Below are 27,373 nucleotides of genomic sequence, written 5' to 3'. Positions count from 1 at the left end.
AAAGGGTAAAAATAAGCAAAAATGGGCTCAAATTGTTAAAAAAAAAAAAATAAAAATTCTTTGTTTCTGGAAGGCATCTGACGACCCCCCCGTAAATGGGGTCCTGACCCCAAGGTTGAGAACCGCTTGTCTACGGGACAAAACAAACTGAGTGTTGTTTACATCTTTATTCATCTGTGATTTATTGATCTATGTGATTTATTGATCTATGACAATAGATGTTTCTCAGTTTGTAAAAATCCTTAAATCCTCATTTTTATTTCAGTAAAGAAGCCTCTCCTTGTGCCTGATCTGTTTTATCTGTGCTTTGTTCAGGTTCCCTTTAGAAAACAACTGATTCATGTGCTTTGATGTTATTCTGAGAAATCAACAATGTGCTTTGTGTTATTAAATCAGGGTATTAGACATTAATGTGAACATTTAAATCCATATGTTCCTCTCTTTACACCTTTGTTACAGATGAAATGAATACGAGCTGTACTTCAGCCACTTCAGTACGACTTGGCATGCCACACCGCAAAACATCAGAAGCAAAAAACGAAAAACTCCAATGATAAAATAATCCAGCTGGAGGTCCAAAAGGTCTTTGATCGCAGCGTTTCCTTTCAAAACAATCTTCTTTTAATTCATGTTCAATTTAAAATCTAATCTTGGAAAGTGAAAAAAGGAAAACAACAGCAAATAATAATAATAATAATGTAAAGGAAAAGCAGGTCTCACTGAGGCAGGAGTCTTTGTAACAATCTGTAGCTGAAGCTTTAATGCAGCTCATCTTCTTCTTCTTCTTCTTCGTGTGTTTCAAAGGCCTTGGTTTGTGTGCGATTGATTGGCTGGATGATGCGGCGTGTATCACGTGATCAGACAGCAGTTGATGCAGCGTGGCCCCAGTCGTCTCTTCATGGAGCCCCTCTTCCTCTTGGGGGCCAGAATAGCTATGATGGCCTCGTCAAACACCGTCTTCAGGCCCTTCTGGGTCAGAGCGGAACATTCCACGTAGCAACACGCCCCAATCTGTAGTCAGAGGAAAGAGAAGTAAAACTCAGACATCAGAGATAATTCTACACTCAGAGATGAGCAATGAGCAATTTATCACACTGGGCGGGGCCACAAAACTGTAATTGTATCTGATCAGAGGGTCACATGATCAACATTAGTGTCAACAATTAGAATGACGACCAATCTGAGCATTATCACAGGAAACAACAAACGCTTTGGTTCTTTTTCTGTCTTTATGTTTACTTTTATTGTTCTTTTTAAAGATATTTTGTGCATTTTTTCATGTTTTTTTTTTCTATTTTGTGTAATTATTTATTTTTTTATGTGTTTTTAGAGTTGATTTGTAATATTTTACCTGTTTTGTGTATTTTTGTTGCTTTGTGCGTTTTTGGAGTCATTTTGAATATTTGAAGCCGTTTTGTGTAACTGTGTCTCCTCTGAAAAATATAACTTTACATTATAAACTCAACAATAGCAGCCACAGCTAAAGCAACACTGCCCCCTAGTGGTTTTTATGAACCCTTCAAAAATCGAAAATCCTGCTTGACTTTTTAAAAAATAAATAAATAAAAAATAATCCTAATAATATTGCAATTTTTGTTTGAGGAAGTAAATTTTCCATCTGTTTTCCAAGATGAGTGGAAGTGTGAGGCCCTACACTGTAAATCCTCTGTACTGCTGTAATATAGGCTGTGAATGGAACACCTGAAACACTGTCTAAACTGCCAAAAAACTACACAAATCATCACTGACTCCTAAACACAGAGCCACCAGTGCCCGCTTAAAGCAGAACTAAGTAACTTTTTCACCTCAATAAATCATTCCCATAGTCCCTGTGAGGGTACTACAAGTGTTTATGGGGTGATTGGGGGTCTTTCATCCCCCCTGCTGTCTCTGGCCAGAAAAAACCACTTGCAACTTTCCTGCCTTCGACCCGGTGGCAGACGCACTGCTTTACGGCAGCACAATACAAACTAATGCTAACTTATATCAGGGCGGAGCCAGAAAAAAAAAGGCAGAGAAGACCTTTGTCTGGTGAACGGAGCAACTCCATGCAGTGACAGCTCAGCAGCAACACATAACAATCACACACTATCGTCGTGGCGCCACAACGACATTGTGTGTGATTGCGCAACAGGCACGCACACACTCTCGCAACCCAGCGCTCCATCAGGCAGTACACACACAAATATGTATCCATCCCTTCATCCATCCATTTTCAGAGCTGCTTTGTCAGCACACAAATAAACACACTTCCTTCCGTATTACTCCGACATTCATTTATTCTACTTGTCTCTCTTCCTCATACTGGTCACATGGTCACATGGGACTATATGTGTGAAAGCACCCTTAGTGTCACTGTTGTATTAGGATTTTTCAGTGATCGGTTGCTACTGCCTTGGGAGAGCAAAGGTACGATGTAGCTGTGGGGTGGGGCAGGCGGCGGGGGGTGAGGAGTGTTTATGACAGTGACATAACCAACAGTGACCTTTAGGGGGAGCTCTAAGCACAAGTCACTTAGTTTTGCTTTAACTTTAATGTGTCTGTTAAGCTCCGTTTGTTTCTCGTCAAGCACAGCAGCGCTCTGTAAAAACATGATCAGCTTCACCTGCTCAGAGTTTAAACAACATCTCATCAGAGCTGCAGAAGATCCATGGGAGAAGTTGTTCTGTTGTTGTGGACGAGACCATCGATACCAGGGGTTGTAAAGTCTGACTCTAATTTGATCATCAAATATTCTGATGATACCACCATTATTGGTCTGATCAGTGAGAATGATGAATCATCTTACAGGGTAGAAATCAAAAACGTCGTTCAGTGGAGTAAAGATTGATTTTAGTCGTGGTAACTCTCACACGCCTGTTGTCATTGATAACTCTCAAGAGCAAATTGCTGAGGAGTGCAAGTTTCTGGGTTTAACTTTGTCTAATGACCTGAGATGAGACAAAAACACTCATCACATTGTCAAGAAAGCTCGTCGGCGTCTCTTCTCTTTGCGGAAACTTAGGGAATTTAATAATAACTCTAAGATTCTATGGCTGCACCATAGAAAGTCTGCTTGTTAGCTCTAGGACTGTGTGGTCAAAGAAAAGAGAACTCTGAACAAGGTGGTTCTCTCTGTAAAAAGACTGAGCTGTCTGTTCTGGAGGTTCTCTATGAAAAGCATCAATGACTCTTCTGGTACTGGCCACACTGGTAAAGCCATGTTCCAGCTCCTTCCCTCCAGGAGAAGATATCGTTCATTGAGATGCAAGACATCTCCCCACATTATCAGCTTCTTCCCACAAACTGTTATCAGGCTGAACAAAGCACTTTGAAGGCTGTTCTTGTACTTTTATTGGTGTATCGCGTTATTGTTGGATTGTTTTTAAGTAGGTTATAAGTGTGTTTTTATTACCACGCTTTATAGTGTGAAATGTTTATTTTGGTGTTTGTTGTTGCTGTCTCTGGTGCATACTGGTGGATTTCTGCACAAATATTACAATGTGGTTTCTTTTCACTGCAAATGGAACTTGATAATTACTGATACTGTCCAATAGTCTGACCCCTAGTGGTGAAATAACTGACGTATCCTTGCGTCCTTTTATTTTTGTGTAATCATTACGGTCTGGAATGAAGTCATCAGATCATTAAATTAGATTAATTTAAATTAACTTGATCAATAAACCAGTGATCTCTGAGGGGGAATATAGAGACATTAATATGCTCTTTATTAAAAATGATCAGTCAGAATAATCCATGTCACTATTTTTGACATACATTTTTGTTTCATTTTGTGTTTTCTTTTTATTGGTATTTATTTTGTTTCCTCACAGGAGTTAAAAACTGATGTGTTCTGAAAAAATTGATTTATTTCTAAAAAAACTGAATAAAAAAAAAATAATGTGGAAAACACGAAATTTGAAGAAAAAAAAACGCATATGCATTTAAATCTATAATAAATCGTAATATCTGTCAGAAAAATTGCAATTAAGTTTTTTGTCAAAATCGTGCAGCCCTACACTTTAACGTTTCCATCTCCATATGAAGTCTCCTCCTCACTGCTCCACGTCTGCATATTAGTCGATTCAATGGGAGCGTTAGTCCACTTGGTCTAATGTGACAGAGCTCAATTTTTAAGGGCATAAAGCTTTAAAACCGGACAAAATCCACAAATTAGCCGCGTCATTGTTTAAGCCATAGGGTTCAAAACGTGGGGAAAAAATAGCTGCTTATAGTGCAGAAATTACAGTATATGGTAACTTACAAATCAGTGAAACATGAGTCACTGTGTTATTAAGGTAATTACTCACTCAGCGCTAATGTCTTTATATTTGTGAAGCACAGCCTGGGCAGTAGAAACACACACTGTCCTCCTCCACTCATTTGCTCAGAGAGCTTTTGCACAGTGTGATATAATTACATTCCTACAGGGCTGTGCTCTGCTCCAATCAGCACGCAGGAAACGAAGAGGATGTGGCAGCTCAGAGCAACACCACTCAAAGTAAAAACACAACTTCCTCTAGATTAGAAGCTGCAGCAATGGGCAGCTGGTGACCCTAGGTTACATTTGTTGTTGCGTAATTGATCATTAATTACAATTACTAGTACAGTGCTCGTTGGAAGTTAATTATGGCCAAATGAGTGTGTTTGAAGGTTAGATGTACATAGAGGTGTACATACTCTGTATTATGTGTTATAAAGGGTTTATTCGTGGGTGCAAAAGTAAAATCGTGTGGATTTATCTGGTTTAATTTTATGTGACATGAACATGATAAATGTGTTTGTTGTTTTTTTTTTTTTTTCAAACTCTTTTACATTTTTTTTATTTTGTGTATTTTTCTGTAATGTATGTTTTTTAAAGTTATGTGTATTTTTGTTTCTTTATGTTGTGTTTTTGTGCATTTTTTGTGTAATTATATTTTTTTGTTGCCATAGTAGTGTGACTCTGGAGTCATTTTGTTTATTTTTGTATATTTTTTGGTGTAGTTTTGTGCATTTCTGTTGTCATTTGGTGTATTTTTTGTATAAATATTCGGTTTTGTGTATTTTGAGTCATATTCTTATTTTACTCATTTACTATATTTTTATTTGAAATTACCTTATGTGTGGCGAGGGCGTTTTGAGATGTGTGTGCGTGCGTGTGTGTGTCTCTTTATCTGTCCTCCTGGTTGCCATGTGGGACTCTCCATCTCCTCCATGAGTTCTCACACACACACACACACATTCACGCACATCAACCGCGCGCATGCACACACTCCGTTACAGGTTGTTGAAATGCGTTAGTGAGCAATCACACGGACAGTTCAATGGTTTAAACAATGGGAAACTTGTTGGTAAAAGACTCACCAGTGGTTGACGGTTTCAAATGATCTATTCAGAAAGTTCCCATGAGCACAGTGATGGAGACGGAGGAGGAAGTGGACTCTGTGACCCGTGATTTAAAGGAAGTTTGGATCACGGGAATTAAAATATGTTTATCAAGTATTCCCACATTTTACCATTTAAATACTGAAATCTAGGGGTACACTGACACAAAACAGGCTCAACTTTCATTGATTATGAAGCCTAACATGGTAACAATAGATAGTAAAGAAATTAGATGACAGATATTTGTTTTTAGTGTATTTTACAGCTGATGCTAACAGAAAGCTAACACAAGAGAAAGGTTAGCATTTATTAGATTATTTATTTCAGGGTCAGTATTTGTGATTACTGTAATCAAAAATTCCCATAATGACAAAAACTCACAGAATAATAAAAGCACACATTAAGACAACACACAAACACACACTGTTGTTTCCTGTGTTAATGCTCACATTGGTCATTATTCTAAATGCTGACATTAACTTAGTTTTGTGTCCCCTGCTGTGGTAAAAGTCGCCCCTCCCCCTCTTTGTGCTGTGATGTCATCAGGACAAACCTCTTTAGCTAGTTTCTGTCCCTGCTCGGTGGCAATCGGCTTCTCTTTCATGTCGTTCAGCTTAGCGATGGTCTTTGGGTCGTCACGCAAGTCGATCTGAAAAAGAAAAAAAGAAAAAAAAACCTGTAATCTAGTATTTTTCTTTTTAAATCACAAACTAATCACATTAAAATCATTATTTAATTCAGTCCATTAAATAAATGATCTTATAAGTAGGGCTGGGTGATATCTCAAGAGTCAGATATATCAAGTTTTCCAATTTGGCGATATAGAGAATTACAATATCGCCTATATATATTTATTTTTATAGCTTATTTTGTACTAAAATACTTGTTTTAGGAGTCGCTGCCTTTGTTACTTCTCAGAACAGCATGTAAAGCACAGTGGGATGATCACTGAGTGCGTCTTAACCAAGACCTTCCCCAAAACCAGCCACACTACAGAACTCACTCACACATGCTGTCCCTTAGAAAAGTAAACGAATAAAGTGGCACATATTGTGTAGCTGTTTGTCAATAAATGTCCTAGTCCCATTGTGTATTTTGCATTATAGAATAAACTAGAATATAATCCTTTTTATTGTCATTGCACATGCCTCTCCCAACAACATTCAACTACATTTCAAAGATTGTGTTATATTTGCATTTTTTTTAAAATTGTCAATCTGTGCCTTTTTTGATTATTTCAGTATTTTTATTGTGTTTAGCTGTGCGTGTATCATCACATTTGGATCATTTTATTGTTATTACATTCTGGGTGATGAGTCACATCTGAACCACATTATACTGACAGCTTGATTTAATGGTTCTGAAACTCCGCCCTCCTCGCTCACACTTCCTGCTCTTGTGCAAAAGATGTTTCACAGCCAACCACAAAGTTTGTTTCTAAACTTCTTCTTCATCTTCTTCTTCTTCTTCAAACACGAGAAGTCATTAAAACTTCATTTATGGTCTGCATGTCTTTGTACACCCAGCTCAGCAACCACCCCTTTAACTACAGGAAAACCTCCACATGCTAAATGCTACAATAGTTTAAGCTTTAGTTGAGTTCAGTGTTGCCTTGTTTGTTGCACAGACAGTGAATTATGACGAGAACAGAAGAAGAGTCACAGCATCATTCGTATAAATCTATGTACTGTTCCTTCTTTGGTTATTCCGTTTAAAAAACAAAACAAACAGAGTGGTTATTTTGTTTTACCGACTTAAAACCAAAACAGAAATAAAGAAACAAAAACCAGACAAACATCGTTTTTCTGTTTTAAAAATAAATCTTCTGTTTGTGTGATATTTGGATATTTAAGGGAAACTATGACAAGAGCTTGATGTTTTAATCTCACCACACAGAGGGGACACACAGGGGGGCGGACTTTTACTCCTGGACAAAAAAAGAAGCTACGCATAAGTCACATTACTGATGAACTGGTGAACTGAAACTTTATTAATACATAAATAACAATTTTTAAAATGGATGTTACGTAAAACATGCACATAATATGTGATTAAAGGAACCAGAGGTGGTGTAATGAATCTACTGATGCTCCACATTTCTTGTGATCAACTTTTGTGTGTTTTTACTGCCTCAAAAAAGCTGTAATTGTTTTTGCTAAAGTGTGAAATGGTAGTATTTCTAACAGCTATTGTTCCTCACAGCAGCCTCACAGTCAATAGTCAGTCACCAGATTATCTGGATACTATTTAGACCGTAACACTGTTCAGTAAAGTTAGCAGATATTCAAAGATTCAGACTTCCAGCATCAATAACTTTAACGAAACGTCATCGACACAAATTACGCAGCTACTGAAATATCCCTGCTTTGTATTACAATTAAAAAATGTAAATAATCAATATTTGGAAATTCAAGAAATGATTCATAATAAGCAATAATAAAGTCTTGATTATTGAATATCAATGTTTTTTTTACCAGTTGTGGCACATTTTTTAGCTCATTTGTTTGTTCCACTGGGATCAAACTCCTGAGGAAGCAGGCTCGTAATCAGAGGTTCTAATCCAACCTGGTCCATCACTGTGGGATGTAGAACAAGTCCCTCAACCCTACCTGCTCATGTTTAGAGCTGTTTAGCATGTTTAGATAAAAGCATCTGATAAATGAAATTGTAATTTTGTAATCCAGAAACATGAGTGAATTGTTGGCACAATTCGGGAGGCTTCCACCTCCTGTACTGATTAGGCACGTGTGCCAAACACAGAGAAACTATAACTTTAAGCATTCTTAAATCAAGTATAACTAATGCAGGGCATTCGTAAAGATAATCAGGCTGTTTTTGTCTTGATTGTCCTCCTTACCGTCCAGGGACAACAAACACCAGATTATCTTCTGTGGTCTGAGGTTTGTTCAGAGTGACTTTGTCCTGATAATCTGCTCTGAAACGGGTCGTACATATTAAACTTGTTCAATATTTACAACCTAAACTCCTCTTGTTTGTGTGAGGAAACTACCAACTACCAAGACAAATTCCTTGTACTGTCCTTAAAACTGTACATGGCCATTAAAAACATTTCTGATTCTGATTCTGAAAGACGTCGACTCCCGACTCGTGACGTGGAACAAAATGTAGCCAATCAGGAATCAAGCTGACAGAGAAACACGTAACCATGCGTTCAAGGTAACTCGGAACTCTGCATTTCCGAGTTGAAAATTCCGAGTTCAGCAGCAGCAAATGGAAACATCTTTAACATGAATGACCGCTAGAATATTAGATTTTTTCAACTTTCCTGAAAAAGAAGCACCGACTAGAGGTTGCGTTCAAAGTCACTTTTTCCAAGTAGGAAGTCAGAAAATCTAGAGTTACTTGGAATGTAGAATTAGGTCACATTTTGTGAGTGTGTGTCGGGATTGTCGGACCTCTCACACACCGTACGATCTAAACTGGTCTATGTCTGACTTTGTATCTTCATGTGTGAGTCTGTAACAAATAAAACATCTCTTCACATTTAAAGAATCCTGATGTGTGTCAGACTAATCTGGCAAGTCTTGATCAAAGAGTGTCCTCCGTTTGTGTAGTTCTTTAGTTTCCTCTGCATAAAAACCCCAAACACACAAGAACTCATTTCAAACCAGTACTGGAACTCACCTGAGTGCCAATGAGCAGGAAAGGAATGGTGGGCGCATACTCCTGCAGCTCTGGCACCCATTCTTCACGCACGTTCTGGAAACTAGCAGGGTTGACGACGGAGAAGCAGATGAGGAAAACGTCGGTCATCGGGTAGGACAGCGGTCTTAGACGGTCGTAGTCCTCCTGAAGAAGAGCAAAGGTTTCAGTCCTGTGACACCAGGCGTCACATATACTGTGTGTATATATATATATATATATATATATATATATATATATATATATATATATATATATATATACAGAATACCAGAATCAGCTTCATTTGTCATTGCACATCTTACAGAGCAACAAAATTTCATTTCAGTTTAACTATGTCTAAAGGAACATGAAAAAGGAGAGTAAGGGCCGGGGGGTCCAGGGTGGAGAAAAGGAAAGGATTTCCAGCCTCTGGGGGGTGCGTGGGTGCAGCCTCTTGTGAGCGCTTCACCCGCCTCCCTTATAACTTGCGGGGAGGGAGGGCAGACGGATGGCCGTCAGAGGCGTTGAAATATAATCCCTTCGTTTCCTTCCTGATACAGTCAGATGACGTGTGACGACTTTGAGTAGATCTGGTTCAAGAAAAAAGTTCCAGGTGGTGGTGGGAGAGAGGAGGGGATTTTTATGAACAGACAAAAGCTCAGTATCAGCATATGTATGTTTTTGGACAATCACACGCATTTACACACTTTTTTCCCGAAAAAAATTGTGCTCAAGGCTACGTTCACACTGCAGGTCTTAATAGGGTCATTCCACAAACTGTCTGCACACTTCGGCCTCAGAAAATTCTGAACTTTTTACCAATTGTTTCCTGATTATTCAATAGGCAAACTTAAAATGTGTTGTTTGATCAGATGAATACTTTGTGAGATATGAGGAATTTAGTGGTTGGTGGTGGTGGGGGGGAATGTGTCCTTAGTTTTCTTCCATTTCCAGCTTCCAATATCTCAGGAACTACATCACATAGGAAGCTGAAATTTGGTATAATAATACAGCTCACATGGAATAGATCCAGGAACTAAGTACGATAAGAGGAAAACCAGTATCAGTGTGAATTAATAGTGAATGAAGCTCCGCCTCCATGACCACCCTCCTACAGTCAACAGTTGGGCCGCTCTGAATATCAGGATGCTAGCAGGTTGGCAGACTGCCACCGAGTACCAAAGGATTCTAAAACACAGGTGGTTAAATCTCTTTCACTTGTCAGATAAATACCTGACACTCTGAGAACAGCTTGATGTGATGAATTAATTATAGATGCAAACCATCTGCTGCTTTGCCAAAGGCCTGAGCAACAGCCACAAACATTAGCAAACATCGAGTGACATGCATCTGTTTAGTGTTGAACTGATGGGACCCACAAAGAGCTGCACTTTGTTAAAGCAGCAGCTCTCAAACGTACTGTATTGTTGAACAAGCTAAGGCTGTGCAATTCATCAAAATTCCATTACGATTTCCATTATTACACTCAACAATTATAAAAATAACAATTGAGAAAAAAATTATTTAAAATATGTATATATTCTTCATTATTACAGGCATGTTTTATTTGCTAAATAAAACAAGTTTTCATGATTTAGGATATTTACAAAGAATAAATCTTGGCTTTCAGGAGAAAAAAACTATCATTAATACTGACTGAGTTGTTTAATGCATGCACATGCAAGCTCCTCCACCCTTTTGTTTGAAAAAGGGAACATGCTTGAATAATATTTTAATTAGTACTTTGCACCTTTTTATTTGTTTGAATTCAAATAATATATATATATATATATATATATATATATATATATATATATATATATATATATATATATTTTTTTTTTTTTTTTTTGTTTTGTGTTAAAGTGAACATACTTGATTTTGGTGGATTTTATTCATGTTTAAGGTTGTTTTGTACAAAAAATATTTAACTTTTTGATTGACAAAAAATCGTTTGAATAATTGTGATTTCAATTATGAGTTAATTAATCGAAATTATTTTTCTATAATTGTGCAGCCCTACATAAAGCTCATCGTTTTCCACACTACGCTTCATGGCTTTGATGTAAGCAAGCAGAGTATTTTCTAAAGGTAAAAAAATAAAAATAAAAATAAAAAATCAACCAATAAACCGCAGTTACATCTTTATCAAAATTGCATTTGACATTTATGTTTTTGTATTGAAATACACACAGGTAACCAGAGGTGAGAATAACTGATTACATGTACTCACATTACTGTAATGGAGTTACTTTTATGGGTACTTGTACTTTTTTTGTACATTTCTAAATCAGTAATTTTACTTGTACTTAAGTATGTTTTAAAAAAAATAAAGTGACTAATTACAGTTCTACATCCAACCGTTATTGAGTAAATTATTATTTTTTGTTTTAAAATGATCAACAGACAATGTGAAACTACAAAAAATTAAATGACCAGACAACAATCAAACGCATCACATCAGAGCCGACCAATCAGATTAAACGTAATGCATCACATCATAGCCGACCAATCAGATTAAACGTAATGCGTTACATCATAGCCGACCAATCAGATTAAACGTAATGCATCACATCATAGCCGACCAATCAGATTAAACGTAATGCATCACATCATAGCCGACCAATCAGATTAAACGTAATGCATCACATCATAGCCGACCAATCAGATTAAACGTAATGCATCACATCATTGCCGACCAATCAGATTAAATGTAATGTATCACATCATAGCCGACCAATCAGATTAAACGTAATGCATCACATCATAGCCGACCAATCAGATTAAATGTAATGTATCACATCATAGCCGACCAATCAGATTAAACGTAATGTATCACATCATAGCCGACCAATCAGATTAAACGTAATGCATCACATCAAAACAATATTGAATAAAGATTATTTTTTCTATGTAACCTATGGTGACAAAGCATCTGTTATTGGTGTTATTTTATTTTATTTTTTTTAAATTGTACAATTTGACACTATTTTATACAGATGCCTTTGTGGAAAATAAATTTTCCTTTTTAACTTTATACATGAGATGTTTGTAAGCATGTATGCAAGGGAACTGTGGCAAGATTTATTACCAAAAATAAACATTGGGGTGAAAGTAACTAGTAACGTTTACTTTATTTAACTTCTTCACTGTCAGCCATTTTCAGAACAGCTACCCCCTCACTGCCAGCCATTTTAGAGCATTTTGGCTGATTTTTAAAGACCCACAGAATATGTTGTACTAAAACAATCTAAAACCTAAAACGCTCTGACTGAAAGAATAGTCTCTGCTTTTATCAGAAAATAATATTTTGTTTCTTGCTTGTTTTGTTCTTCAGTAATCAGCAGTTGAATATAGGTAAGTTTCACACAAATTCCAGTTTCTGACAAAAAACTGAGAAAAAAAAAGCTTTTTCTGAAAAAACTTGTCAGTGACTTTGAGGCTAATGTTTTTTTCTTAGCTTCAGTGACACGTCAAACATCTCAACATTGATTTCCTTCTCTAAAACTACAAAAACAACACAGAGACAGGGGTTTTGATGGCAAAATTATTATTATTTTGCTATCTGGGTCAGAGTTGTAACTTCCCTTACCAAAATTTTGGCCTTCCTCCATGTCACCACCCCTGCCCCCTCCCCCCCACTCAGTCTCCACACACACAACTTCCTCCACCTCCGCGATGTCCAATTCCGCCGTTTGGCCCGGTTAATTGATCGTTTTCTCTCACCATCGCAACACTCAATAGTCCACTTAGTTCCACACATGCTCTGCTTCACTTGTACTTGAGTAAAATCACTCAGGTAACAGTACTTGTACTTGACTAGGATACATCAGCACTCTTTACACCTCTAACATTCATGTCCACATTTAGAATAAATGCATTTATACAGTAAACAAGCTACCTTTTACTTGTACGTGAGTATTTTATGTATAACTTACTTGTACTTGAGTGCAATTTTAATCAAGTAACAGTACTACTTGAGTAGGATATATCAGTACTCTTTACACCTCTGCAGGTAACACACCAGGGATATGTAATTACAGAACTCTCTCCTGGTTAGTTCCAGTCAAACTGCCCTAAGCAGGCCAGATACCATCACACACACCAAGGTCTCTGCCCGAGGAGGCTCAGCCATGTTATGAAAACCGCTATCAGCAACACACACAACACTGAGGCACACACACTGAGAGTGTGAATCCCAGACAGGTCTGTTCGCCACATAATAAACCCTGTGTCTGCTTCTGACCAGCAACCCTAAAGCTCAACTCCGTCTCACTCATCAAAACCACAACAGATGGGGGCTCGTCTCGAGATCTAAAAACATCAGATAATGAAGCAAGAGCAGAAGTTTCCTAGGGTGTCGTCTGCTTACTGCCTTTGGTCCATATTTATCATGTAAACGCTTCTGCGTTTACGTGATAAATGCATGAGAGCAGAAAAAACTTACCAGGCTGAATTTGTGTGATAACCACAGCTATCAGCACAACATGGCCGTGGGTAATTCTATGTTATTTCAACAAACAGCCCACGCACTTCAGTCTCAAATATTTCAGAATTTTACCAAATGTGGTAAATTATGTGATTATTCAACAGTTACACTGTCATTTTTAATTTGATCAGAGGTTTACTTTTTGAGATATGGACAATTTAGTGAGGGGAGTATTTGTCGATTTTTGCGCATCCTTATTTTTCTTCCATTTGCATCTTCCAATATCTCAGGAACTACACCATAAAGGAAAATTAATTGTGATATAGTAATACAGCTCCACACACTCTCTCAGAATATATAAACATATCTGTTATACATCATATCTGGTGGACATACCAGCTCCTCTAAATAGTCACAAAGTGAGTGTGTGTTTGGGTCTGGAACATGTTTGGGCCTTCAGTAAACTACTTAGCATATGTCTCCGCTTTCTGTAATTTGATCAGCTTAGAGCTATGAACATAGACTGTTCACATAATTAATGATTAGTCACATATCAGTGGTTCTTGGATGAGATGCTCTTGAAATCCGAAAAAAATACTTTTTTGACTATTTTCATTGGCCCATAACTACATGTGGGAATGTAAAAGACAATCTGTTCTCCATTTTAATTTATAGTATAAAGGTTACTTTCTTTTTGGATATAATTTTTTTCTCTTTATGCAACTTCTTCATTTTTATTTTGGACCCCAACTTTGGGTTATTTCACCACTCATGAATTTTACATGAGGCCATTGTAGCTTGGCTCTGTGTCTTAATATAATCATTTATTGTTAAATTGTTTTTCACTAACATAAAAAGCATGAAAACCATTGCATCAGAAAAATATTTATTATATAAAAGACAACATTAATTATGAACTAATTTCTCGTGTTCAGTTTCCTAAGTGATGTAATGAGATATTGGAAGCTGAAAATGGAATAATAATAATAATAATCTACACATGCCCCCCTCACTAAATTGGCCATATCTAAAAAAGTATGAATCCGTATCTGTCCTGTTTTCTCCACTGCATTGTGTTTTACAGCTCAGTTTGAGTTTGAATGTATCCATACACCACTTATTCTCCAATATGAGCTAGATCAAACTAAATTCTGCATAAATGATGCTAAACAAATAAAAATGCATAAATCAATAAGAAAAGGGTTTAGTCACTGTGGCATCTGTGTTGTTGTTCCTGTGACAGCTAATGTCTGTTTGTTTTTGTGATGTAATAAAGAGTAAAATAGAAAATAATTGAAAAAAAAATATTCAGATGGGAAAATAACAAATCGGGAGCATAAAACATAAATTAATATGAAATAGACTTCTTTTTTTGCAAAAACACTGTCCTGTTTTGAATTTTCAACCCGAATATAATATTACAATTATTATAATTATGGAGGATAAAATGATTGTAAATGCAAAACTAAAAGTTCCTATTTGAATCATAGAAGGAGAAATTGTTAAGCAAAGTTAGTGCAAATAAACTTGGTCAGTTTATTAAACTGTCAATAAAAAGTTTCATAATAAATTACAAAAAACACAAATGTTTGATCCTTCAATAACTATTAATAAAAGGTATTTAATAGCTGCATAGAATGATCCGATAATACAATATAATATAATAATTCATTTAAACAGAAAACAAACACACTGCTACCAAGAATAAAAACCAAAGACGATAAAAACAGCTATTTTAGAATTCTACTTCTTCTAATGAATTCATCTGCAGATGTGTTTGTATTAAAGCACATTGAAACACACACACACGTGCAGTGACTGTGTGTAGGTGTTTGTTCTGGATATGCTTCAGACATGACACCGTTCACAGTAAACAGTAACAGACTCATCTGGTGCTGACACATAACTAAAGGAGTCTACTTCCTGTGTCCACCCTGTGACCAACACTCACAGCTTCTGCTGCTCACCAACTGAAACATTTGCGCAAGTGTAAAACTATTTACCTCCACTTTCACACAACGCATCAGGAAACTGAGTGGTTTGATATTTAGCCATAATATTTGTTGGCATCATGTAAACGTTTAATTCTGCTTTAAATTAATTCCGGTTGTTCTGCGCATGCTAGTCCTGTCGATAACGTGCTGGCATAATCCAAGATGGTCGCCCGAAGCAAGGGTTCGTCTGCAATTGCGTTAATAGTTGCAATTACAACACTGCACATTTCTGGAGAGACTGAAAATGGCACATTAGCACATTTAAACACACTTTACTCTTTTAGGGTTCTATTCTCCCATGTGCGTAAGTCCAAAAAGCCGTGCAGCAGTGCTGGTTTTGGCTGTGTGCTATTCTCCCCCTGTACTTAAGTCAGTCGCTGCGTGCCTTCATCCCAGTTACGCACTGTGGGCGGAGCAGCCCTGAAACGTGGGTGTTCCTATTCAAATTTGGCTTTACGCACATTCTCCAGTGTGCATAAGTCCTTTTCCTCTAACCCTGGAATACGTGCAGTGCCCCCATAAGGTGAAACATTATATTGCACTAGAAATATGGACTTAATTACATTTGAAGCCACACACACTCGTGCGTCATGCAGCAGCAGCAGCTGTGATCACTCAGCTGCTGCTGCATGATTAATTAAAACTCTGACAGACACAGACTTCTGTCCACGTTGATCACAGTGATTCAACTATTTTCATACTATGTTCAACGCAAAGTCACAGTTTGATCCACTACAGAGTGAAACAAGCTGTCATATGCAGATGAGGATGGAACACAAACTGTTCCCACATTATTTCCTCATATCTACAGCATCTAACTCTGTCACGCTTTACAGCGCTGATGATGATGATGACGATGATGATGATCAAGGAGAGAGATTTTAACTGACTTGGTCACACTGCAATAATCTGATCAGTAATCTGATCAAATCAACCTGTTACATTGTTTATCAATGAGGGCCTTTCAAATTAAAAGTGAACATTGACATTTACAAGCGTTGGGAAAACTACATGTTCCGTGATTTCTAGACAGCCCAAAAAAATGACATCACCGCCTCCTTTCCTTCAGCCCACCTTCATTCACACATACGCGCTTTTTGGCTCCTTATGCACAGTGGGCTTGTCAGCAGCCTGGACGAGAGAATGCGAGTTGGAGAGAAGTGTATAGCTGCAGGTGAGTAAAGAAACGCTTAAGACCAGGAGGGAGAAAAGACCCCTTAAAGAATTAGTTCTGCTTGTTTTTATGGTAAATGGACTTCATTTATATAGAGCTTTATCACCACACTGAAACAGTCTCAAAGTGCTTTACATATCAGCTCATTCACCCAATCACTCTCACATTCACACACCAGTGGGACAGGACTGCCATGCAAGGCGCTAGTCGACCACTGGGAGCAACTTAGGGTTCAGTGTCTTGCCCAAGGACACTTCGACACATAGTCAGGTACTGGGATCGAACCCCAACCTCTCGATCAGAAGATGACCCTCTACCACCTGAGCCACGATTTATGTTTCTGGATTGATAACAGAAGCTCCAGTGTTACCATGATTCACAGTGTAGGGCCTCAGATTAGTCTGTGGTCGTAGGAATAGACAAATAATACAGTATGCTATTCTCTTCTTGAAACTGAAATGCCGCTATTATCTTTCTTTATTATCTTAATTATTTTTTCCAGCAGAAATGGCGCTCTGGTGCTGAATATTGCCTCATGCATATTTTGGGAAAATATCACATTTAAAGACTGTTTGTCTTTGTAAATGGGTAGATATAGTGTGAGGCACTCCCTTTTACTTTTTCTTTAATACCAGACATTTCTGCCCATTACAGTGAGTTGGTGGAAACAGGAGAACCTGTGTGTTCCACCACAGAACCAGGAAATATCTCTGCGTTTCATTTGATAGAGGCTTCAGACTTAGCTCTTAACTCTTTCACTCCCTCACAGTCACAAGGATGTGTTTAGCATTCAGTACCGGTAGTACCTAAGGTATTCAGTCTGTACCTAAAAACGTACCGAATTCAGTACCCATCCCTAGTCAGTAATGACGTAAGTGAAAATCTGAGGCTCTTTGCAGTTTGCAACCACTTCCTGGTTCTTGTTTTTTAGGCAGTGATGATGGATTTTCTTGAGAAAACTACTACTACTATTACTACTAGTGCAATAATAACGGCAGAGAATAAATGAATAAGTAAAGATCTTTGGGGTAATCCTGCCTATGGAATAATTCAGTAAGGAGTGCAGAAGAACACAAGTGGGATGTGGGACTGCAGATGAAGAGCAGCAGAAACAACTGTAGTAAAGGCCAGAGGTGACGGTTGGTGGAAAGAACTGAATGAATTCAAACCACATTTTCTTTCCTATCTGCCTCCCCCATCAGTGTGGCTCTCTCCTCCCCTCTCTGTCCTATGACCCCCCCCTCTCTGAGGCTCAAGTCTTTGATCAGACTCTGAAGCTTTAAACATTACCAGCTGGCCTCATGCTCCACATAAAGAGGTCAACTAAGACGGGGTGCGGAGGAGGCCGTGCTTTCCCAAATGGTAACTTTACCCCCGGCACGCCGACAGGCGCCTACAGCCCCATTCTGGGAGAGGTTTTCCATTTCAGAGACAATCTCAGTATCAGCCAAAAACAAACCCTCTGCAGTGATCAAACTGCATATAGAAACATGCAGGAATAGATCACAGGGCTGCATTCTCTGTTTTTCATAGGCTAGTACCACTGACACAGCTACAGGTAGCAGTTAGGGAGGAGGAGCTAAATACTGCCCCAGCTGACCTTCAGAAGCAGATCTTTACAGAGTAGATTGTATTACAGTCCCAGTTCTATACTGTGTACCACTTCAAGCAGTCAATGGAAGAGTGAGGATTAACGTTCAGAATAAGGTAGTTTGAAATGTTTTTAAAAAGACTTTTAACACAGGTGGAAAGTTCTGTCCATGGACGGCTTCTGCATGAACTAAGATCCTATTTATTCTATAAAAAGGTAGAAGAAAAAGGAGAAATATTTTTTACTTTTTGTGATCGAGCTTTTAAGCATTCTCTGGGTGCTTTAACACTGGTTTAATCATGGACTCGGTCCAAATGGGGGAGGACAGCTGATCATTTTATCACCATGGTTTGGCTTGGTTATGATCATGAGCTTTGGGTCATGGTTGAAAGAACAAGATGGCGAGTACAAGTGGCCAAAATGAGTTTCCTCCGTAAGGTGACTGGACTCTCCCTTAGAAATAGGGTGAGAAGCTCAGTCATCTGGGAGGGGCTCAGAGTAGAGCCACTGCTCCTCCTCATTGAGAAAAGCCAGATGATGTGGCTCAGGCAACTAATTAGGATGCCCCTCAGATGAGGCATCCAGGGCACGTTCCTTCAAAATGACACCCTGAGGAAGACCCAGGACACGCTGGAGAGACTATGTCTCTTGGTTGGCTTGGAAAAGCCTTGTGATCCCCTGGGAAGAGCAAGTGCTCAGAAACTTCTTTGTTCTCCATTTGTTCTTTACCAACATTCAACAACGGAGCAGCAACAAGTTGCCATGTTCAAGGTGGTTTTAAAGCCCCGTTTTGCTCCGTCGCTGATTCTCCTGAAGCTAATCACTCTAGACTTTGAATGGAAACTCTCAGAGACCAGCAGAAAGAGTCACTCCAGAATTCTCCCATTTGATCTGCTCTAGACTTCGTTTGTGTGTTCACACCAACCAAACAAGGCAGACTATCAGAACAAACGAACCATAAAGCCTTTTAAACGCATAAATCATACCTAAATTAGTGCTTTGTCAACTCTGCTCAGAAAACGCACGTAAGTTGGCCCGGTTACAGACAAGTGCGCACTGATCGCGCTGTTTGCCATGTCTTTCCAACATCCTCTTCCGGCCAGCTTTAAGGTGACAGAAGTGTTTTTCAGGGGCCCAAATTTCAGTGCTATCAAAGAATATTTGTGATGCAACGCAATTCCAGTCACCGAAACAATTTTCTGAAGCCGACCAAAACAGGATGTTGTGAAGACACAAGCAAACAGTGCACTGAGTGCATGCGCTGGTCTGCAAGCAGGCTAACGTGTCTGTGAACTCACGGTGCAGCTGTATTTCAATACATCTGAGCACTAAACAGTCAACGGAAATTGACAGTGTGTTTAATGTTTCTGCGTCACATTGACATTGTAGTTACGTGTAGCCACATGGCAGCCTGGCGCACGGCTGCGCATCAGCAGCATGAATCTGGTTTCAGTCTGTCAGCGAACTGTTAGCATCTCTTATGATAACGGGTCCTAAATCAGCTGTAAAATACACTAAAAACAATTATCTATCATCTAATTTCTTTCCTATCTATCGTTCCCTTGTTAGGCTTCTTAATCAATTACAATATAGGTTTTAATATTTTTGGTGTGGACGTCTGAGCCTTTTTTGTGCCAGTTTACCCCTAGATTTACATTTTTTTATTGGTAAAATGTGGGAAAGCTTGATCTGAAACATAGTTATATAATTGTTAACTATGTATGTGTAGTACTGTACATTGAACTGGACCCCAGTTTTGCAATAAATTAACAATTTTTATAGAATTTATGGCAATTACAATTACAAAGTCAATTATTTGAACTCAATTCCAATTTACTTATAATTACAATTATAATTACAACATAATTGTAATTAATTATCAGTCATGTGATTACAATGATAATTGACAACAACCTTGCCTGTTAATTTGATATTTCTCCAAAACATACATGCAACGTATTGGAGTACAAGTTTAGATAAACCGTTCGGTTTGCGTAATCACAGAAAATCTGAGGCCTTCTCTCAGAGTGTGTGTGTGTGTGTGTGTGTGTGTGTGTGTGTGTGTGTGTGTGTGTGTGTGTGTGTGTGTGTGTGTGTGTGTGTGTAGACCAGTGCATGTCCAGTAGTTTTTTCAACCCCTGAATGGCACATTGTAAATGAACAGGCTTTCTTTCAATAACCCTGTGACATCACTATAGGACATAAGAGGCCTGTTCTGCTCCATAATGCAACTATTGAAGCCCCTCCATCACACCCACTGCACTACCATCACTGTCCATACATGGCACAGCAGGGAAACCAGTTAGCACCAGCAGCCTAGAGTAGAGTAGAGTAGAGTAGAGTAGAGTAGAGTAGAGTAGAGTGTGTCCTGAATTATTTTATACAGATGCCTTTGTGGAAAATAAATGAAGTTCCAATTGTGGTAGATTGTGTCTCTTCCTGTTTAAAGGTATGATGGAGGATGTTATTTTGGCTTCAAATTCAGGGTGGATCATCAAGACTGTTGGTCCTCCTAATTGTCAATCATTCTGGTGATGTGTTTACATAAGGCAGTCGGACGTGCTCTTTCCTAGCTAGTTTTCGCTTGCTGTGCATGTGTAATTTTGCCTTACTGGTGGCAAGTCTGACACAGCGGGAAAAGTGCAAATCTTTTGGGAAGTAAACTTGTATGAGCGACGCCGACACCAACTTGTAAACAGAGCTGTGCACGAGGAAAACTGGGCTCGTGCGCGCTCTCTTGCACACGTTTAATAGGTGTTCTCTCTTTGGAGCAGGTAGCGTGTTGCACATGTGCATTTTTTCAAAAAGTGAAGAGGTGTGCAAGGGAACCGTACCAAGATTTATTACCAACAATAAACGTGGGGGGTGAAAGTAACTAGTAACTTTTACTTTGAGTACTATTTAATTGAGCTATTTTTTACTTGTACTTGAGTATTTTATGTAGGACTTAGTTGTACTTGTGCTTGAGTACAATTTAAACAAAGACGGCATGCTTTTTTTTCTCGCCGTTTCATGTGATTTTGGTCTATTTTGTGGTTATTTTGTGTATTTCTCTCATATTTTGTAAAGTTTTGTTGTTGTGTTGTGCATCTTAGCTGTCGTTTTGTGTGTTTAAGTCGTTTTGTGCATTTTCCTGTCAATATCTGCACCAAGGAGGAGGTCATATTTACTAGTATGTGTGTGTGTGTCCTTAGAGAGGGAAGAATAATACCTGACCCGCTGTGTCATACAGTCCCAGTAAGTACTGCTTTCCACCCACGTTGACACTGACTGCAAGAAAACCACAAAGATGGAGTTAGAAAGGTAGGAGTGTGTGTGTGTGTGTGTGTGTGTGTGTGGTCTGGGCAATCGAGATTCAAGATATATCAATATTTCCATTTTAGCGAGATACAAAAGTACAATATCACCTATATTGATGTATTTATATATATATTATTTTACAGCCAATTTTGTATTAAAATACTTGATTTAGGAGCCGCTGCTTTCATTATTTTTCAGAATATGAAAAGCACAGTTAGATGGACTACTGAGTGCATTCTAACCCAAACCTTCCCCTAAACCAGCCGCACTCTACAGAACTCACTCACACGTGCTGTCCTTTATAGGAGAAAAGGCTAAAAGTGGAACATATTGTGCAGCTGTTTGTTAAGGGTTAAATTTGCTGATGCAAAATGCCACACAGTGTGTGTGTGTGTGTGTGTGTGTATGTGAGATAGTCATTTTCTATTTTGTCAAAACAGAAAACTTGATAAATCTTGAATCTCAATTTATTGCCCAGCCCTAATATCATCCTTATACTATATCGCCATTTGAGGAAAAAATATTGAGATTTGGTCCATATCGCCCAGCTCTGGTGTGTGTGTGAGTGTGTGTGTGTGTGTGTGTGTGTGTGTGTGTGTGTGTGTGTGTGTGTGTGTGTGTGTGTGTGTGTGTGTGTGTGTGTGTGTAATGGAGGCAAACAAGTGGTTTTGATTACAGCAACAGATGCTAACAGACACATCAGCATGTCGCGATATTATGACAGTCATGATCGAGCAGATGAAAAGCGTGTGTGCGTACCTGCATAATGGTCAAACACCGTGGGGACGTACTCCTCTGGAAAGGCGTCGTTGGCGTAGCTCATGAGGAGACACGTCTTTCCCACTGCTCCGTCTCCGACCACCACACACTTTAACATGATAGAACCGGTTCCGTTAGCCATGGTTCCGCCCGTACCTCCACCCTCATTATGGGCCACCCGGTGCCCGCCTGTTCACGCCGTGTCGTCCTCTTCCTCTGGCTGCGGCTTCCTCTCCGCTAAAGGCGGGCATCACCAGCGTCAAAGTCGGACTTTATAACTACATGTTCCTCCTCCTCTTCCACCGGGTACTGTGGTCCGTTAGTCCGTGACCGAGCCCGGCCGTGAGCTCCTGGTCCCCGGAGCTTTATAGAAACCTCTCGGGTACAGCTCGGCTGTCCTGCCTGGGAGAGGCTGGAGCTCCGCTGTTGGTGGGCTCAGGGCTCACAGCTCCGCTGCTGGCCGCCCGTGTCGCTCCGCTGTTCGGGTGCACTGAGCTGCTTCTGCCGGGTAGGGGCGGAGCTAGTGCTGGACACCAAGGGACTGTGGATAAAGTGCTAGAGCCTGGGACTCCGATGGATGACGTCACAGAGTTGTACCTCTCAGAGATGTGAATGCCAGGGTTGGGCTCAATTACATTTTAAAATTACAATTACGCAGAGGTGAAAGTAACGGATTACAAGTACTGACATTACTGTAATTGAGTTGTTTTTATGGGTACTTGTACTTCTTTGAGTATATTTCTAAATCAGTAATTTTACTTTTTCTTACTTAAAGCTGCAGTTTGTAGAATCCTCTCTCCGCTACATCTTGAAACCAAAACCAAAACGTAACCTCCCTTACCAGTGTATTTGTGAACGCTCTTAACAACCTTTTCCCTTAATTTAGAGACTCCAGTCAACCTTATTGTCATGTTTTTGGATTGTGGGAGAAAGCCAGACTACCCTGAGAAAACCCACGCAGCACGGGGAGAACATGTAAACTTCACACAGAAAGAACCCAAGTGCCATAAATGAATCAAAACAAAATATGGATGTGACGTAAAACATGCACGTGATATGTTATTAGAGGAACCAGAGGTGGTGTAATGACCTTACTGGTGCTCCTCATTTCTTGTGATCAACTTCCATGTGTGATGACGGCTGCTTTGTTGTTTTATGTATTTTTTGTGTATTTTAGGTGTCATTTTGGGGATTTGTGGAGTCATTTTGTGTATAGGTAATGTTTTTTTTATATAATTTACTAGATTCTAAATATGCAAAGGCTGGCACACAATATTGATATCAGGTGAAAGATGTATTCTGAATAAACTCTATAAAGTTAGTCCAGGTTTGAATAAATCTGTCTCTGCTATTGTCACGGTTGTATTTCAGCTTCTCCAATGCAATCATAGAGAGCAACTCTTTAACATTTGTGTATTTTTAACTTCACTCTTCAATATCACCTAATTGTTTTAAAAAATAAATATATATATATATAACATTTACCAATACAGAACAATATATAAAAATGCATTTATTATTATTATTATTGTTATTATTATTATTATTATTATTATTATTATTATTATTATTATTATTATTATTAATAAATGCATATATATATATATGTATACATATATTATATACCCTTCCCTACTGAGGGCCGGTGATGGTCACAATAATAATGAAACGTGCATTCTTAAAAAGATTGTACTTCATTAGTGCTGACCTTCGACAGCATGTGCAACATTTTTTATACTATCATCCCTCTCATGAGGTGTATCAACTATGCAAAATATGAAAGATGATAAAATATTTAGTTTTTTCTTTGATTTGTATTCAAGACACTTTGATAAGAATGACTGTATATTGTTAATACAGGCTACAAAGTTTAATTTTTATTAGCATGTTTGGCTAGTGATGTACTTTGGGATTTTTTTTCAATGAAAAAATGCACATTGGCAAAAAAAAAAAAACGGTTGAATTGAATGATGAACTCCGAGCACTTCACATGATAACATGGTACTTAGGATGATGAGGATGATGAAGAGCTGTACGATATACAAACAGGAATGATCAGAACAGCAACAACTGAACATTAAATCAATAGAGCAGTGATGTTTATTTATTTGTAATTTAATATCTTACGTTACATGTCGTCTATTTCAGGGTCAACCCTTGGTCGATGGTCCCTAGCAGTTTGGAGGTGGCCAATCAGCTGCAGGGGGAGGGGCTACGGATTCTTCTGCTGTCATCACATTTGACAGCTGCTGCAGCAGATCACGTGACCAAACAACAATTACGTCATACACATAGTAGAGGTGTTGCATTGGAGAGATGGGCTGGGCACTGGGCTGAGGAAGAGGAGGAAGAGGAAGAGGAAGAAGAGGAGGTTTACACTCTATAAGATTCTTCAGCAGCTGTTTTTGACTTCACTCATATTCCCAAACACATCCAATCAATATCAGACCAAACACACTGTCATCATATTCATTATATTATGGGGTCAATTATAATTTTAATTATAACTGTAATAGTAATTCTAAAAATCTGCTGCTTAATTGTGAATAGATTGTAAATGAGTTCCGATAATTGACTTTGTAATTGTAATTGCCATGAAAAGTTATATAAAAATTGTCAATTATAATTTAACGCTAAACTGAGGAACCATGTTACAGTTCTATGTACAGTTCTACACATATTTAGTTAACAATTATTAAATTATGTTTCATATCAAGTTTTCCCACATTTAACCATTTAAACCAAAAATATTAAAACCTATATTTTTTTATTGATTAGGAAGCCTAACAAGGTAAACAATAAATAGGAAATAAATTAGATGTTTTTAGTGTATTTTACAGTTGATTTAGGACCTGTTATCATTAGTGATGCTATCAGAAAGCTAACACAAGAGGAATGTTAACTTTTATTAGGTTATTTATTTCAGGCTCAGTAATTGTGATTAATTGTAATTAAACTTTAGTAATTGAGAACGTAATTGTAATTGGCCTTCAGTGGAAAAATATTAATTGTAATTTTACTTGTAATTGGGGGGAAAAAAGCCTCTCATTACAATCATAACTGAGTTGTTACTGAACATGAATAATTGAAATAATTGTAATTTAAAAATGTAATTGACCTCAACCCTAATATAAACTAGGGGTGTCAAACTCATTTAACTGAGGAGGTTTTCAGTGCCCAGTGGGTGTGATTCTGTCATTCCTGCAGGGCTTGATTGACAAGCACAAGGCCTTTTCCACTGTGAATGTGTATTTGGTGGTGGAGTCTATTGCTTTGGCTTACTCGTGTCAGGGTCTGTAGCCGCCTAAGGGTCTGCATGCACACTCGACTCGGGGACTTGCCACATCCTGGGCCTTTTTCAGGGGAGAGTCTGTCCAGGACAGCTGTGAGGCGGCGAGCTGGGCCTCACCCTCATGTTTGTCAGCTTTTACATGCTGGACGTATCAGCCCTGTGCGTGGCATGGGCAGTTTTACTCTCCTGATATAAGCAGATTCCTGCCCCCTGGGCTGGTGATTTTCATATCCCATAGTGAGACATCTCACAATATATTACTCATAGGACTATAGGTTACTTATGTAAACTATGCTTATGTTACTTATGTAAACTATAGGTTACTTATGTAACCTATAGTTCTATGAGTAATATGAGTGAGATGTCTCACCAGACTGCTCTTCTGCGCACCTTTTTTGTTCCCTCCTCTTATAGGAGGTGGGAGGTTCTCCCATCAAACTGATGTGCTTCACCGGCCAATCAGGATTGACAAAGTGAATTAGGTATTCTGAGAAATATAGCAGAGGCAACATCTCATAGTGAGACATCTCACTCATATTACTCATAGAACTGGTTATGTATTGGACAAAAGGTGAGTTGATGAAAAGTGGAAAAAATGGTTCAAGAAAGGACAAAAAATAAGAGTGTCAAAAAAAAAGGAAAAAGGGCAAAAATGGGACAAAAAAAAACTTTTTAAGGTTTTTTAGGGGAATAATAATTGAAATTAAGACACAAAGAGCCACATGTTGAGTATCCTGACTTAATAACAGCCTTATTATGGTTTTAGTAAATGAATTTAATAAACTTGGGTGTTGACAGTTGCCCTTAGACACCCTCACTTTTAAAATCTCCACCCCTGCCTGGTGAAATCATAAAATATGAGTTTAAATGTAAATATTGTCAGAATTAGAGCAGCCGACCAGAGTGAGACTACAGTGTGAAACAAGGAGGAGTATCTGGTGATGATAAAGTGTGGTTGGCGTCCTTGCACCATCGGGGCGAAGTCGAGGAGGATGATGATGATGAGGCCGTAAATCACTGAGTGTTGGTGCCTGGGCCACATGGCCATAGAAATATATCTCAGGATGGATTTTATTCTAGGTTGATAAATAACAACATTTAAACTGTTTTTTTGGTTGGTTTTCTGATTTTAAAGCTGCTGGAGATAAAGAGATAAAGACAGTGTAGGCCTCAGATCAATTCATCAATTAATCCAATTAATCTCCATGTAAATGCTCTCTCATTGACATTGTTGAAAATGTTTAATGCATTGCATTGTGGGATGTGGAGTCCACTAGACCAGGGGTCCTCAACCTTAGGGTCAGGACCCCATTTTTGCTTATTTTTAGCCTTTTTCTGCAACTACACCAAACTTTTGATAATTTAACCTATTTTCATCACTTTTTCTTGCCAGATTTTTGCTCCTTTTAATGCATTTTTGCTACATTACTCCCATTTCTGACACTTCTCTATCACATTTCAATGCATTTTCTGCACATTTTTCCACTTTCAAGACATTTTCAGCGCTTATAAACCCTTTCCACTTCTTTTCCACCTAATGTCACATATGTTGACCCATTATTGTCACATTTAACCTCTTTCACTATATTTCATGCTTATTTTGCCAATTTAACCACGTTCATGATTGTCATGCCCAATATTTGCCAGTTTAAATTAATTGTTCTGATATTTAATTCAGTTCAATTCAACTTTATTTTTATAGCGCAAAATACAACAAAGTCACCTCAAAGCGCTGAACAAAATATAAAGTCCATAGTAAAAAAGGAACAACCCAACAACATCCACATGAACAAGCATTTAGTGACAGTGGGAAGACATAACTCCCTCTTTTGTACAGGAAGAA

At 38.3% G+C, this 27,373-nt stretch overlaps 1 protein-coding gene across 2 annotated transcripts; it reads right to left on the bottom strand.

Annotated features, from left to right (window-relative positions):
- Positions 1 to 22,741, bottom strand: LOC114476656 (rho-related GTP-binding protein RhoQ). Of its 2 annotated transcripts, XM_028468465.1 has the most exons (6): positions 22,239 to 22,741; positions 21,391 to 21,449; positions 8,992 to 9,156; positions 5,900 to 5,995; positions 5,326 to 5,403; positions 883 to 1,011 (listed from the first exon to the last, which is right to left on the bottom strand). In XM_028468465.1, the coding sequence occupies exons 1-5, from the start codon at positions 22,378 to 22,380 to the stop codon at positions 5,350 to 5,352; spliced, it is 516 nt and encodes a 171-aa protein (XP_028324266.1). In that variant the 5' UTR covers positions 22,381 to 22,741; the 3' UTR covers positions 883 to 1,011; positions 5,326 to 5,349. The 2 variants fall into 2 exon arrangements, with proteins under 2 accessions (XP_028324265.1, XP_028324266.1); XM_028468464.1 differs by lacking the exon at positions 5,326 to 5,403 and having other exon boundaries at positions 1 to 1,011.
- Positions 22,742 to 27,373: the final 4,632 nt, after the last annotated feature.

This window comes from Gouania willdenowi, chromosome 15 (genome assembly GCF_900634775.1).
Source record: "Gouania willdenowi chromosome 15, fGouWil2.1, whole genome shotgun sequence".
Lineage (NCBI taxonomy): Eukaryota > Metazoa > Chordata > Actinopteri > Blenniiformes > Gobiesocidae > Gouania > Gouania willdenowi.
Note: the sequence above shows the minus strand (reverse complement) of the source record. Positions and strands in the feature narration are given on the sequence as shown.

What these genes read in the sequence shown, in the direction of transcription:
- LOC114476656 (XM_028468464.1), bottom strand. Translation starts at nt 22,380, where the DNA reads ATGGCTAACGGAACCGGTTCTATCATGTTAAAGTGTGTGGTGGTCGGA. An exon ending in GGTGTTTGACCATTATGCAG is followed by an intron (nt 21,450 to 22,238) that starts GTACGCACACAC and finishes GTTTTCTTGCAG; the next exon opens with TCAGTGTCAACGTGGGTGGA. An exon ending in GACAGAAACTAGCTAAAGAG is followed by an intron (nt 1,012 to 5,899) that starts GTTTGTCCTGAT and finishes CTCTGACTACAG; the next exon opens with ATTGGGGCGTGTTGCTACGT.